General features: G+C 45.6%; 1 protein-coding gene across 1 annotated transcript in view; it reads left to right on the top strand.

Moving 5' to 3' along the window:
• ATXN1L (ataxin 1 like) overlaps positions 1–14,364 on the top strand; it is a 60,433-nt gene extending 46,069 nt beyond the window's left edge. The window contains exon 2 of the mRNA XM_078668475.1: positions 8,519–14,364. Coding sequence (XP_078524601.1) covers positions 8,639–10,798 — 2,160 coding nt within the window. The 5' untranslated portion in view covers positions 8,519–8,638 and the 3' untranslated portion in view covers positions 10,799–14,364. The remainder of the gene's footprint in view (positions 1–8,518) is intronic.
• The last annotated feature ends 682 nt before the right edge of the window (positions 14,365–15,046 follow it).

Raw genomic sequence — 15,046 nt, 5'->3', positions numbered from 1 at the left:
TCAGCCCGTTCAGCGGGGATCATACGCAGCCTCTGCAAATCCGCAATCAACGGGGAGTCGCCGTTTCACACTGAGCAACCCTGCTCCAATTTTAGATTAGCTGTTTCATGTTCTGTGATAGGAACATATTTCTCCCACTCACTGCCTCTGATATAGGAACTGGCCATTCCCTTCATGGTGGCCTTGCCGGCTGCCCACAACATCCCTGGTGAGTCTGCTGTCCCTTCATTGATCTTGAGAAACTCCTGGAGTTCAGTTAGAAGGAACAAGGGAAACTGGTGATCGAAGAGGAACAAGGCATGAAAATGCCACATGGCCTCTCACCGGCCTCCAGAGTACTTACGCGAAGCATAACCGGGTCATGGTCTAATATATCACCTGGCAAAATACAAGATAGTCGACGTGTGTAGGCGATCTTGAGCCGGGAGCAATAAGAGTTCAAACCTGGAAAGCGACCTGTGGGCTGCAGATGCATGGGTGTATCCCTGATCTCTCCCCCCCCCCTCCAGGTGTCGCATAGTCCCAGGCTATTCTATATATATATACTATGAGGTATGTTTAAAGTGAGATGTTTGAGTATCCGCATTTTAGATTTGATCACTTAGGGCAGGTTGGGTGTTGTAGACGCTGAAAAGATTGCAGTGGGCGCCTTCCTGCGAGCCATTAAAAAGCACATATCTCGCCGGGGCTTGAGAGGAACTGGCTCCCTCCTAATATAGCCCAGCAGGCCATTTTCATTTCAAGTTATCACTGTGTAAGCATGCATATTGGGTGGAGTGGACTATATGGCTGCGTGGTACGGCTAACCCCAGTGTGCCTGCAGGCGCCAGCTGGGCACTGGGCAATCTCTACTAGTAATTTGGTGGTTGGGCCAGATTGGGTCCATCATGAGGGTGCATGACTTCAAGCTATCTCTTTGAGCATGCTAAACCTAAAAAGAGCAAACATCAAAACCAAAACCAGTTCTCACCCCCCAATTCATCACCTCCCAAACTCGGCTACCTCCAAAAAGGAACTAGGCGAAGGCTCCCCCCAACACTTACCATAGAAAAATTTACATAGGAAACTGTGTTCCTGACATGCTGCAGTTTAAGGGTCAGGGTGGATTGTTTGTCTCCAAGTAATGTTCACCCTTTGTTTTGTCGGTGTCGTGGAGCCATCTGGGCATCCGGCCATTCATGTTCCTTGTCAGAGTCTGAGGAAGCCCCAGACTCACAGCACCGCTGTTGCCTTTTAGGGACTTGATTCAGTGGTAGCGGTTGCTGCTCTATCAGCCAGTCGCATGCCGCTTTGGATTTCGTAACAAAATAACACTTGGAGGTATGAATAACATGCAATTTGGCCAGGAAGAGGAGCCTATGTAGAAGTTTCATAGCGTGAAGCTTCTGCTGGTTGTGGTCCTACGATTTGCGTTGTTGTTGCACCTGATGTGTATCATCTTGGAAGATCATGATGCGTCCGGATTAGAATAGCACTCACCTCTTGGTATGTGCCTCATGCAGGATAGAGTCTCTGTCACAAAAGTAAAATCATTGGGCATTTGTCGTGCGGGGGTACCCATTGAAGGTTTCTTAATTAGTAATCTGTGCGCCCGTTCACTTACAAAATATGGAGAGAAGCTGTTAACAGCATCCATAATTAGATCCATTGCACTAGGAAAATATTGGGCTCTGCTCCCTCAGATAACCCTGTAAAGCAAAGATTGCTAAATCTGGCTTTATTTTCTGCATCATCCGCACGGTCTGTAAGAGTCTTGAATGCTGTAGTTAGTCTGGCACCTCCATTTTAAGCTGTCTCCCCGTTTCTTCCAGTTCATATATTCTGCCTTCCACTTCTGATAACCTGTCTACTGTGTTGCAAACGTCTTCTTTCAGAAATGCCACATCCACTCATACGTCACCAGTCCTGAATTCCAATGCTGATTTCAAGTCTTGAATAGCTTGCAGAATCACGGGGGTATCTCCTCCCCCCTGTGAACAAGAAGTTTCCCCCCCCCCCACAAATACCCCTCACTTCCCCAGCTGATGCTGTGTATTTGTTCATTTTTGTCTGCGCCTGTGGGGCTTGGGCCTTCTTGCACCCCTTCATGCTGTTATCATTGCGTCTGAACTACCTCTTGACCCAGGGGAGCTGCCTCAAGCCAGTGCTAGTGTTGGTAGCAATGTAGTAAATTTGCTCCAGTGAGGGGTGGGGGAAAGCAGTCCCCAAGCTAGCTGGCGTGGACCTGCCCTGCTTGCACCACGTAGGCTTGTGGACGGTGGTAAGCATGAGCAGTCAGGCCCTTTGGTGTGTGCCAGCAATAGAAAGTTCCCAAAATGTAAGGGGAAGTGGGAGGTCTCCCCTGTGGTGGTAGGTAGGGGGGGTTGTCAAACCATCTAACTCCCTTTAGGGCGCAGCACCAGTTCATCAGTCATGGTATTCCCTCCTTTCAGGGCATTCCACACTTCAAGCACCGCCGGAGGGTGCAGGAGCAAAGGCTATGTCCAAAACTGCTGCAGAGGTTGGGCTGATCTTCACCGCAAAGCTGGCACTGGAAAGGAATGCCTTGAGTGGAGAGGCCGCTGCTCCAATTGGCGATTCTCCCGCGGAGCTGCACTCTGCTACGGTTCGGGACCCGGGACTCTTCAAGCGGTGCTTGTCATGTTCTCCTTCACTGGGCAGGAGCTCTTTCGATGCTCCCGGCCGCAGTCATGGCCTTGCTCGGCCGCTGTTGATCGCCCTCAATATCCCAAGAGGCCCAGGTACAACAGGTCTCCCAGGCAGCTAGGGGAGCTTAGACTGTATCTGGACTGTGTTTGGGCATGCCAGCAACCTGAACAGGGAGGATCAGGCGAGCGTCAGGCAGGACCGCAAACAAGAGCGTCCGTCATCTTGGCCAGTCATTCCTCCGAAGGAGACAGTATTATCATTGCATCTAATTTCTAGTGTATAGCTTTGTGTGACCAACAGGACGGCAAGCATGTCAGATGTTGGTGGCATTTAGTCTGTTGATAATGAAAATTGACAGTTAACTGAAAAAAAGGAATTCCAAATAGCCAAGTGGCTTAGACTAGGCAAACGAGAAATAGGCTGCCCTGATCTATTGACTGGCCCTTCTTCAAAAGAAAAAAGGCCTCATAATGGTTCCATAAAATTTCTCCTTCACCTTGCCTTTCTCTGCATGACTTTTCTTGCCTCCCATGTTCATTGGAATTTTGTTTTTTTTACAACCTCATTTTCAAAAAGTGAAATTGTGCTACTGAGAAGGACAAGTTGGAGAGTAGCTGTTTCCATACCGTGAGAAAAGAGTATTAAGTTCAGAAGGCATCGACCTTTCTGAATGCAAATCGGCCAAAATTAGAAGCTAGCCTCTGTTTCTTTTCTTCCACTGTGAGCAGCAAGGGAGGTGTGTGTGTGTGTGTGTGTGTGTGTGTATGTATATATATATATATATATATATATATATATATATATATATATATATATATATATATATATATATATATATATATATATATACACAACACCTGGGACATACAGCTAGGGTTGTGAAATTAGAAAACTACAGTATCATAAGGAACTATACTAGAAAGAATAAATGATGGGAAGAGTGCACCACAATACCAGTGTGCTAGATGCTAAAACAAAATAGATTTTCTGATCCTTGCGAAGGGACAGTAGCTTAATAAGAAGATGAATTCGGTTAGAAAGCAAGTTGGCAATCATTGGGCAGCGGACAGCAAGACCTGTTATGAATATTAAGTCTCTCATATTGGGATCTCAGGCCTAAGGAAGTCCCCACCTCACGGTATCCAGGAAACCCAATCGAGCTTGAAAAACTTGGCCACATCATCATGGCTGAGGCCTTTGTTATCAATGTTCCTTGGCAAGTGCATGCAAGCCAAATAACATAATACACCACTGGTCTTGCAGTGATGCAGGATTTTGTTGCTGAGCAAAGTGGAGAGATTACATCTTTTCAGCTTGGCAGGCAAATTGAACTGAGGCATGTGGTGGGAACTAGCTAACAAGCATTTACAATGCAATAGGTCTCGCACTGGCATTATTTTGAGCTGTTGACACTGTAAATGTCAGTTTTTTGTGAAACATGAATAAAAAGCATTGTAATTTTAAGTGGCAATAGCTAAAATTATTTTAAATGCGAAACCTATTGCATTTACACTAGTGTGAGCTATTGGCATTGTAAATGGTACTGGCTTTTATTAATGTGATTGTTTTTTTAACAACATAAATATAGTGCATTTCCAATGCTAATAGCATATACTAATGTTAATGTGATACTTATTTGATATCAAGATGGTGAGAGCTTTTTTTTTGTAATTACAATGGTTTTAATGTATGCGTTTTTAAAACCCTCCAGGTGTGCATTAATATGCAGACCTTGGTATACTGGCAGTGAAGCTGAGAAACATTTATAATGCTTATATTTGTAATGGTAGTTTTGGCAATTATCAGCCCCACTATGTAGTGTAATTTGGATGGGCACTTTTTTATATTATTAAGAACACAGTTTATGGTTTAGATTCCTTAAGTATTTCTTCTTCTCGTGAATTAATTAGATGAACTACTGATACAACTAAAATGAAGTATTTCCTGGAAATCTAAGGAGTAGATTGTTGTCTGTAATAATGTGCAGTATAGTGATCAACTGAAGTCTATAACATTTATAGAAGGGTACATCAAAGGGTTAAATATCATCAGTTCAGCGCCGAAAAGCACGAGTAGTAGTGCAAGGTTAACTGCTGCAGTGCAGTGGTGTCATCCTGAAAGAGTTAAATATCAGCTGTGCATCGCAGAGAAGCACGACTGGTAGCACACGGTGAACCACTAAAGTGCTACAGTGCAGTGCAGCGCAGCAATATGACTGTGCAATCATCAAAAGTTTAAATATAGTAGTGCAGTAAAGTGTACTAATACGTAATGGCATACAAGTGTAGTGCCGTCTTATGCTGCGGCGTACATTGGTAAATAATCACACAATGAGAGTTAGTAGCAGTCCAGTGTAGCGCAACGAAGCAGAGACACTTAAATACCTACAGACGAAGCCTCACGAAATTGCCTAATCGGACCAAGCTGTTGCCACGCCATTGTGCCAATGAACAAAAAAAGTGCTCTCACAGGAATTAAAAGACACCGTCTACATCATGAGCATTGTGTTTGCAGTGCCAATCTGCTGCACAGGTTCATCGTGGTTCCAAAGGTTCGTCCAAAAATATCTACATCACTTCACAAACACTGGAACGGGCAGGTGCAATCTGGTGTTTCTCACACTCCTCGTGCAATCAAAGGCAGGCTGCGCTGGTTACCTCGGTAACGTGACGCAGCACAGCAGTGCGCGTGACGTGTGTAAGATTATTAGAAAAGCTCAGGGAAATTACTTTTTTTTTAAAGGATTTGGTTAAGCCAAGAAGTAGCATGAAGCTAAATCAAGCCACATTGAAGAACAACTTTCTGGCTAGACTGATGTATCAACACTCAAGACACCACAGGGCCATTCCAAGCGCTCTGTTCCTCCCCGTCAGCGCACGACAGCAGGAACTCACAGGCTGGAAGTTCTCTGCAAAATCTTCTGCTAGTTTTAAAAGTTGCAAAGCGAGTTCAATTTTAACAAAGAGAAGCACTCAACAATATGGTGAAAAAAGGTCATACCGAATGTGTGACAAAAGCGAAAAGGATACCCAAAGCAAAAGAAAACAACTAGGAAAGTGAAAACGTGCCATGCTCGTTGTGCGTGCCAAGTCACATTTAAGAACAACTATCTGGCTAGACTGATGTTTCAACACTCAAGACACCACAGGGCCATTCCAAACGCTCTGTTCCCCCCCCCCCCCCCCCCCTGTCGCCCCCCGCGTCAGTGCAGGACAGCAGGAACTCCCAGGCTCGGAGTTCTCTGCAAAACCTCCTGCTAATTTTAAAAGTTGCAAAGCGAGTTCAATTTTAACAAAGAGAAGCACTCAACAATATGGTGAAAAAAGGTCATACCGAATGTGTGACAAAAGCGAAAAGGATACCCAAAGCAAAAGAAAACAACTAGGAAAGTGAAAACGTGCCATGCTCGTTGTGCGTGCCAAGTCACATTTAAGAACAACTATCTGGCTAGACTGATGTTTCAACACTCAAGACACCACAGGGCCATTCCAAACGCTCTGTTCCCCCCCCCCCCTGTCGCCCCCCCCCCGCGTCAGTGCAGGACAGCAGGAACTCCCAGGCTCGGAGTTCTCTGCAAAACCTCCTGCTAATTTTAAAAGTTGCAAAACAAGTTATTTTAACAAAGCAAAGCATTTAACAATATGGTGAAAAAACGTCATACCGAATGTGTGGACAAAAGCGAAAAGGATACCGAAGCGAAAGAAAACAGACGCTGGGCTGGGGAGGTTTTACCTTCTGTTCTTTGAATGCGTCGTAAAAGGGCTTTGCTCGGACACGCATCTCTGGCAAAGACCGCTTTTATTGCCCTGCTATTTTGCACATCATAAAGAATCCAGTCCGGATGGGCCAACTGAAAAGGAGACAGGGCGGAAACAAAAAAGCCTCCATTTCAATCGGAGGCCAGCGTTTTACATAAACGATGACGCCAGCCAAGGAAAATGAGGGGCGGGGCTTCAAGTCCCCTTCTGAAATCTCCTCTCTCACAATATGTCTCGCAGAGCGAGCAGCGCATGCGTTCTGCAACGCTAGGCGACACCTAAGAACCGGGAAGATGTTTTGGCGAGATCCAGTAAGGCAGTGAGGTTTACAAATAACTATAACACTGACCTTGCAGGATGGTGAAGAGTGATAAATTACAGAAATTAAAGTCACTGATGGGAATGCGTTTGGAAAGGCACTTTACTGTATCCAATTTGAAAGTGTTGAAAACTAATGAAGCATTGCAATGATGTATCGTCAGTGATTGAGCAGAATTGCGACACTGTTCTGCCACAAAGACCAGAAATCATTCTACTAGCAGCCTGGTGCCATTATCTACCATATTCTAAGAATGTTAAACAGATTCCTCAAGCTTCCTTGGCAGGAAAGCAAGCAATGCTTCTCATCAGAGAAGCAAATTGATACCGACTACAGATGACTGGCTACTGCGTATTCGGAACGTCTGGCTATGGAAAAACTGACGAGACCATTGAAAATAAAGTCTGAAATTTTGAAACCGGTTGGGTACTGAAGTTATGCTTTCCTTCCAAGGAGTTCGGGGAAATACTTTTCCTCTCTGTTGCATCAAGGTCTAGCAGGAACTGAGCCAAATGTAATGAATCCTAATCGGAATGACTTGGAATACTGCATGTGAGAGTAACACACCTCAATGGGCTGAGCTGACCATGAAACTCACTAGATTTGTTTTCTTTGCAGTAGAGCAGTGTCAATGATTTGTATCACTAGATCTCATTGCAGGTATGAACTTGGGGTTTCAGGGTGAGCTATGGAGAAGTAGGGGAGGAGTTGAGGTTACATGTGCTTTCTTTTTTGTTATTCCCTTGGGCTGGGAGTTGTTTTTTGGACGTGGTATGTAAAAGCTCAATAAGAAAAGACATGACTCTAAAGGTTTCCTTCCTGTCCTTAATCGCAGATGATTCTCCTCAAGACTGACTATAATCATAAGTACTCTACAAATAGTATAATCTATTGACCTCTTCTTACTTGGGCGCAAGAGGTCATTAACTTCCTATGATTTGGCATGAATATTCACTGCCACGTAGAGGAACCTCCATATAGTCTATTCTTTTGCAGCATTTGTAACAGTCATAGCCGCCACTGCTAGGTTCCAATACTGTAAAACTGACCTCTTCATTTCCACTTAACCAAAGCCATTGTTGCCTTGTCCTGGGCGAAACTGATTTCTCGCATTATTAGTCTTTGTGCCACGATCCTCCCTTGCTCCGTGGATAACATTTGATAACTCACCCCGAAGCACTTCCAACTCCCCTTAACTTCACTTAAGTTTGCTATTGATGAGTCTCAATCTCAATTATGGTGATAACAGTGCTTTGTTTTAAGCGGTAAAAATGGATGGCACTAAGCGGCTCTGTAATGGGCCCTAAATAATATATTTTGTCATTTATATCCTAGCTTTGACTATGTGTCAAAAGGGAAAGGTCTCTAAATATTCATCAAAAGCCACACTCTCATTTCTAACTTTTACATGTTAGTAAGGCCTGCCTGCCTGCCCAGAATAATATGTTTGGCAATCGTATTTGATTTCATTTGTAAAAAGATAACAGAACTTAACTGCAATGTTTAAACAAGTCTAGACCTATTAAAATATTGCCTATTTAAAAGAATAGGGGGTGGGGGGGCGTAGTATTAAAACGTTTGAAGACCACGGTCTTAAGGGCTAGTGTGGCTCTTGATGGGGTAGGGGAGCACAGGAAAAGAAAATGGATGAGTATCCACACAAATGGAGAACTTTTTAAAAATCTCTCAAAACCACTTTTGGTTCTTATATGCCTCAGAATTTAACAAAATTCTTTTAGCGCAAGTCTGTCAATTCATCCTTCTCAATCCATGTTTTTCTGTTTTTTGACAGATGAGGACCCCCCAGCAAATTACGATGGGGACAGTTCTTCAGATGCCTTTTAACTGTGCCTACGGATGGCCTTAAAGCAAAGCCACACCAAGAGTGGTCCCTGGAACATTGGCGGTCAGTATGAAACCTGTCCACGAGAGAAACCAGGAATGCCTTCCTCCGAAGAAACGGGACCTTCCACAAAGCACAGAGGAGACTCCCAGTGCTGCCAACATCTCAGGAAATGACACACCGCAGAGCAGTGCTGCAGAGTGGCCCAGAGGGGTGCTGGTGGCGGCTGGGCAGAGCCATATGGGATTGAGATATGGTGATGGGGGCGAAGCGCTTACTAGCGTGACTGTGGATCAGTATGGCAATGTCTACAGAGTTGCTGTACCTGCAGGCAACTTGGCCTCGTCTGCTCTGCACCCTGTGGTAAATATGAGTCCGCTTTCTCATCCTTTCAGTGTAGGTGCCCCTGTGCTGCAGCACCCAGGCATTTCTTATTCCCCTATCCAGTATGCCCCTCTCTCACATACCTCAGTGCAGTTTATAGGCTCTTACGCAGTTCCCTATGCAATGCCTCCTGGGTTTTTGCCCAGTTCTTTGGTGTCCCCTTCTGGCACACTGGCACCCACACACCTTCCCCATTATGTGCCATACAATTCCATACTCTCAGATGGAGCCACCCCTCCCCCACAAACTTCACATGCTCACACATTCAGCAAAGCTCCCTCTGTCCACCATGCTGCTGCTTCTGCTAGTCAGTCACCCCATCATGCCAGTCCTCTGCCTATAGCAGTGGCCCAAGGTAGAGTGCCCGTTTACTACCACACTAACTCCCGGATTCCTGCCACATACACTTTGCATGAGGCATCCGAATCCAGCCCTGGCTCGCCTCCAGAGAACATAAAGGACCGATCTCCGTTGAGCGTTAACCCTGCCAATGGAGGGCAAAGGGAACAGATATGTAACCAAGGAAGGAGGGCAAGCCAGGCCATAGACACCCAGGGCCAAGGGACAGATGACTGTACAGCTGGAGCTGCAGCAGAAAACATTGTAAATTTACAGATTTTTCAGGGTTACCAAACTAGGCCAGAGGTCGCTTTCACTGCACATCGAGGAACACCAGACACAGACCTTGAGGTTCAACGAGTTGTAGGTGGTTTGGCTTCCCAAGACTACCACACTCTGCTGACTCAGAGAAAGGATGCCTCCAGCCCTTTAAATCTTTCCCAACATGTCACTGAACACCAGGAGGAACGAAGGGGATTGTCAGCCCACCATGCACAGAGAAACCCCCCACAACCTGTTGTGGAAAGAGGCCAGCTGAAACATTTGTATACCTCATCCTTGGATCAAGCTTCACACGCCCAGTTACAGAGAGCCATGGTGATTGCTAATGGGGAAACTCTTCTGGTGCCACTTGGAGCAGGACAAGGTCTGGTTTCCTCTGCAACCGAACTTACAAAGGGTGTTTTGGAAGCAAAGAAACCAGATATGCCAGCAACTGAGAGTTTCCCGACAAAAGTGCTGACCTTTCCAGCCGTAGCAGACGCCACCACTCCTGTTCAACCTGTTCTTGTCCAACCTCCGACCCCTTCTCCTCTGCCTTCTCACTTCATGAAGGGGGCAATAATTCAGCTAGCCACTGGAGAGTTGAAACGCGTAGAAGAGCTACAGACTCAGGATTTTATTCGAAGTGCAGAGGTGAGTGGAGGATTGAAGATTGACTCCAGCACAGTGGTTGACATCCAAGAGAGTCAGTGGCCGGGGTTTGTGACATTGCACTTCATGGTGGGTGAGCAGCAGAGTAAAGTTACCCTGGATGTGCCACCTGAACACCCTTTTTTTGTCTATGGTCAGGGATGGTCCTCCTGTAATCCTGGGCAAACAACCCACCTTTTTGCACTGCCCTGTCACAGGTTGCAGGTGGGCGATGTTTGCATATCTATCAGCTTACAAAACTTGAGTGAAGGTGCTGTCTCGCCATCTGAGTTCCCTCAACCTGTCCAAATACCACCAAAGGAGAGAACATTGCAACACCCAAAAGAACAGGCCCCTTCAGTGGAAAGGAACAGCGAAAGGAAAAGTTACACATGCAAAGATAGCACAGTCCATTCCTCCAATAACGATGCTTCAAGCCCTGCAACTGGTAGTCCCCACTGGACAGGACCAGCTCCTGGATTCCAAAGATATGATGTACAGTCTGAAGGTCCTCGACCCTCACCTGCCCGTCCCTCTTTCATTCCACAGGAAGTGAAGCTCTCCATTGAAGGGCGCTCAAATGCAGGGAAATGAAAATCCCTTCAGTGGAGAGCATTGCACAATGAAGCCACCACAAGCAAGTAAAGTTCAATTTGCAAATACGGCTGTGGATATTCAGCCAGTTTTTCTTAAGCTGCATCTTGAATCGACTTGTGGTGGCACTTGAGTTGGGGTGGGAAAGGGACTTGACTCGATTGGTGCTCAGGATGTGCCACATCCCTGAACTGGTCCTCTGGTTGTCAGCTGTAGGAATGGCACTAATCTTGGAATGGGTCGTCCTTCAGGGTGGCAATAGACCTGCCATGTGGCGAGTGATGGTACCCTGCGTGGCAGCTGATGCAGAGAGGGTGGAACTAGACATGGAAAGTGACTGGTCCCCTATGTGAAATTAGACATGGAAAGTCGCCTGCCTCTATTTTGGGATAAGGCTCTGGGCTTGCGGCTCCCATGCGGAAGCTGGATTAGCTGTCACAGCAGTGGTAATCCATATGGAAGACAAGTAGCTTTTGACTGGTATTGAAAATGGAAGGCAGGTCATCTTAGAGTTCCACTGGGGATTCTGGTGACTCAGGTATAGCACTTGAGATGGGTAGCAATAGTGGCATGGAGCGCTCCAGAGATGTGGTGTCAGGCGCCCTGCAATGCAATCAAAGGCTCTCTGGATGCAGTCTAGATGGGTTGTGACTGGCTTAATGCTTCTGTAGAGCTGGGGTGTGAAGGGCCCTTGGCTTCAGTAGAGCAGGGGTGTGAAGGGCCCATGGCTTCAGTAGCGCTGGGGTGGGAAGGGTCTAACACTGCAGTAGAGATGGATAAGAATGGCCCAAGGCTGCAGTAGAACTGGTTGGCAAGGGCCCCTGGTCGCAGTAAAGATGGGATTTGAAGGGACTAAGGCTGCAGTAAATGTGAGATGTGAAAGGTATATAGCTGCTTTAGAGTTGGAGTGGAAGTGACCCAGAGATGGCGTAAAGGCGAGAGGTGAAGGCTCCAAGGCTGCATTAGAGATGGGCTGTGAAGGGCCAATGGATGCAGTAGCAGTGAGAGATTAGAGTACTCTGAATGTAGTAGACATTGAGGGTGAAAGTCCTTTGATCCATGCAGTATAGTTGAAGGAAAAGGAATGCAGTAGAGATATGGTAAGAAAAGCTCTGGAACGCAGCCGAGGTCAGGTGGGAAGATTCTGTGTACTGTAGCGATGTGTGTGACAGGATGTGTAGATGGAGCACAGGTGCGTTTGAAGACACTGGGATGAAAGGCTCTGGATGCAGTTGAGATGAATGTGTGAGGAGATTTATATATTAAGTAAATATTCATTGTAACGGTCTCCATGAGTGATGTAAAAATGGGATGTGGAGGACTTGGGGGTACAGTAGAGAGTGGGAGTGAAGAGCTCTGTGGAGAAAGTAGAGATGAGGTGCAAAGGTCATGGATGTAGTAGAGACTTGATAGATGGAGTGTAGGTCTGCTATACTGATGGGACATGTTGAGCTCTGGATTCGGAAGAGATGAGGTATGAATGGCCAAGAGATGCAGTAGAGACTGGTTCTGAGGAGTTAGGGATGGTGTGGAGATCGGATTTGAAGCCTTCAATGAATGTAGTGGGCATGTGGTTGGAAGGGCCTTGGAATATAGTGAAGGCTACAGTGTTGGAGTAGATCAGGTACATAAAAAAGTCATGTAAAGAGCCTGAGATGCCGTAAGGCAATGTGCGATGGATGGCTTCGGAGATGCATTAGTGACTGAAGTGAAGCCCTGGGAAACACTAATGATGGCGTCTGAAAGGCTCTGTCTATGCATTTGAAATGGGGTTTGAGTCACCATGGGATACGGTAGACGAGGGATTGTGAGCTTTCCTGGGATATCCTGTGGCTGGGTGTGCAAAGCATAGCGGATGCAATTGTGAAGTGGTGCGAAGTGAACTGGTTGTACAGTGGGGATGGGGTGCCAGAAAGTGCAGGGTTTCATTGATTTTGAAAACTTCCTACTAGATGCTACAAGACATGAAGTGCAACGGACGAAGAGGGAGTGTGTTGGGTGCTAAAATGCAGCCACAGAGATGCTTTTCATTAAAAAAAATGTTTTTATTGTCCATTCTTACATACATCTTTGGCTTAGGATTTCCTAATATCAGTCAGAAAGAACATCTGTTAAGAATGACATTCTTGACCCACTGTTTGTGGCACATTGCGAACAAGTTAAAATAACAACTTTCCCAAATGTGTTGTCTGAATTGTGGGTTACCCGGACGGGTTAGTCTGTCCAGGGAATGTTGAGAGGTGTATTGTATCTACATGCGGGGGGTGGGGGGGTAATGAACTTCTGAACCGGAGTTGGGCTAGCTACACTAGTTACTCTTTTGTTGAGTTTGCTCACCGTTCGGGAGTGTGCTTGCGCCCTGCCCTGTGATCACGCCTCGTTCCCCCCCTGTGTCTGTAAAATTGCCCACTACTTTGTGACATAAATCTGGCAGTGGTTTCCTGTGCACTAGTCTCAACGTTGTCTTCTCTGCCCCCACCCAGCTGAACACACCTGTCTTCCACTGTCTATGTGGTGGGTCGTCTGGTGACTTCCAGTGCTCATATATGTTTTCGATAAGGTGGAATCAGTCTAGGCATTAGTTGTTTCTGACTGTAATAGTGGTGATCTTTAGCATCATGAATGCCTAGGGCACAGCATGTACCTGAGCATTAACTTTTACTCTATCAAGAGGATATCCGCTTAACGCAATATTCCACAAGAGATGAAAAGGGTGCCGAACCACCCCCAAGGTTTAAATTGAAGTGTATAGCTACTGTCCCATAAAATATAACAAGTAAGGAGCATGAAAGCTACTGACTATTCTAATTGAAAAGAAAAGCCAGGCTCTGTATTGGTGGTTGCTTTAGTGAAGCGGGCTGTATTTGTTTGATTTTTGGATTTTTGATTTAGTAATTCTCTTGGCTAGAACTAGAACTGTTAGATCACTTTATACCTCTTTTCTCTGGTCCTTTGAACTTTCTTTTGTATTTAATCCTTCTTTCTTCATTTTATTGGGGTATTGGATCTACTAGAATACCTGCAGCCTTCATTTGTAGGGCAGCTGGAGGCACAAGTGCATATGACCTTCCCTAAAGTTCTCAGAAATATCAAAAAAGAGCATTACATTCCTGCTTTTGGGAAAGGAAATTTGAGCATGGAGAGCTGGCTCACAAGAGGAGTGGAGATTGCAACAAGTACTCAAAATTCTAATGCTGAAGTATTGTGTATAGTTAAGCCAATGTATACAATCTGTCTTCTTATATGTTTATAGAGGTAACGCCTTGCCCACACCTCTACACACTTACAAGGGCATTTAGGCCATGGGAGTACGGGGGTACATGTATCTGTGTTCTCAAATTCAGCAGTGTTGAACTCATGCATTGTTTGTTTTTAAGCTGCTACTTACCACTGTAGCTATTTTCAACTGCAGATGAGCGCTAGGTATACAGAATATTTCTGGCCCTAGTTATTTTCTGGGCATGCAACTTTCAGCTGCCTTTGACATGTCATGCACTATGATCAGACTCCATTACAGTGGCAAATTGAATTTTAAGGAAAAAAACCAATAAATCCTCTTCCACTCAGCCGCACCTGCTGCTTTTCTTCTCTGTACCTCCCTGAAAAGTGGTTTCTTTTCCTCTCTCAACCCTCTACGTACAGTCTTCACTGCTTCCTTTTGGGACACATGCACTGTTTGTCAGGTGGTAAAAAAAAACTAACTGTACTGTTACCTATTCTGTGGCCATGTTGACTTGAAACAGTTACACCTTGGAGCACCAGATACAGTGCCTGAGAGCACTGAGTCATAATTCATGTCCTGGTGTCTACTGGCCACAGTTCCATGAGTGATGGATTTTCCTTTGCTGGCACTGTACAGCTCAACTTCAAGTGTCTTTGGTAACCCCATGGGTTACTTTACTTCCGGTATGTGCGTCTACATCTCATAACTTACCTGTGCTGATGGAAAGTTCTTAGTACTGCCTGCTCTGTCTGTTACCACACTGTAATACATGAAGGGGAATGCAGGTCCATGGTCCTCTTCATATCAGCCAAGTGGCCCAGTGCCGTATGTAACGCCCACAACCTGTCCTGTCCCTTTAACCAACAGCACTTTCCATACAGTGACTACCAAACTCAGATGTATATTTTTAAAAGCAAAACTGCAAGTCCCAAAATGTAATATTTTGTTAGCTAAAACGGTAGCACTGGCTATAGGAGTCATGCACTGACCCACTGGACAACTATGCTCAAAGACACTCGCTTCAG

The sequence above is a fragment of the Lissotriton helveticus genome, chromosome 12 (assembly GCF_964261635.1).
Source record: "Lissotriton helveticus chromosome 12, aLisHel1.1, whole genome shotgun sequence".
In the NCBI taxonomy this organism is placed as follows: domain Eukaryota; kingdom Metazoa; phylum Chordata; class Amphibia; order Caudata; family Salamandridae; genus Lissotriton; species Lissotriton helveticus.
The sequence above is the reverse complement of the archived record's forward strand: the minus strand, read 5'-3'. Positions and strand labels throughout refer to the sequence as shown.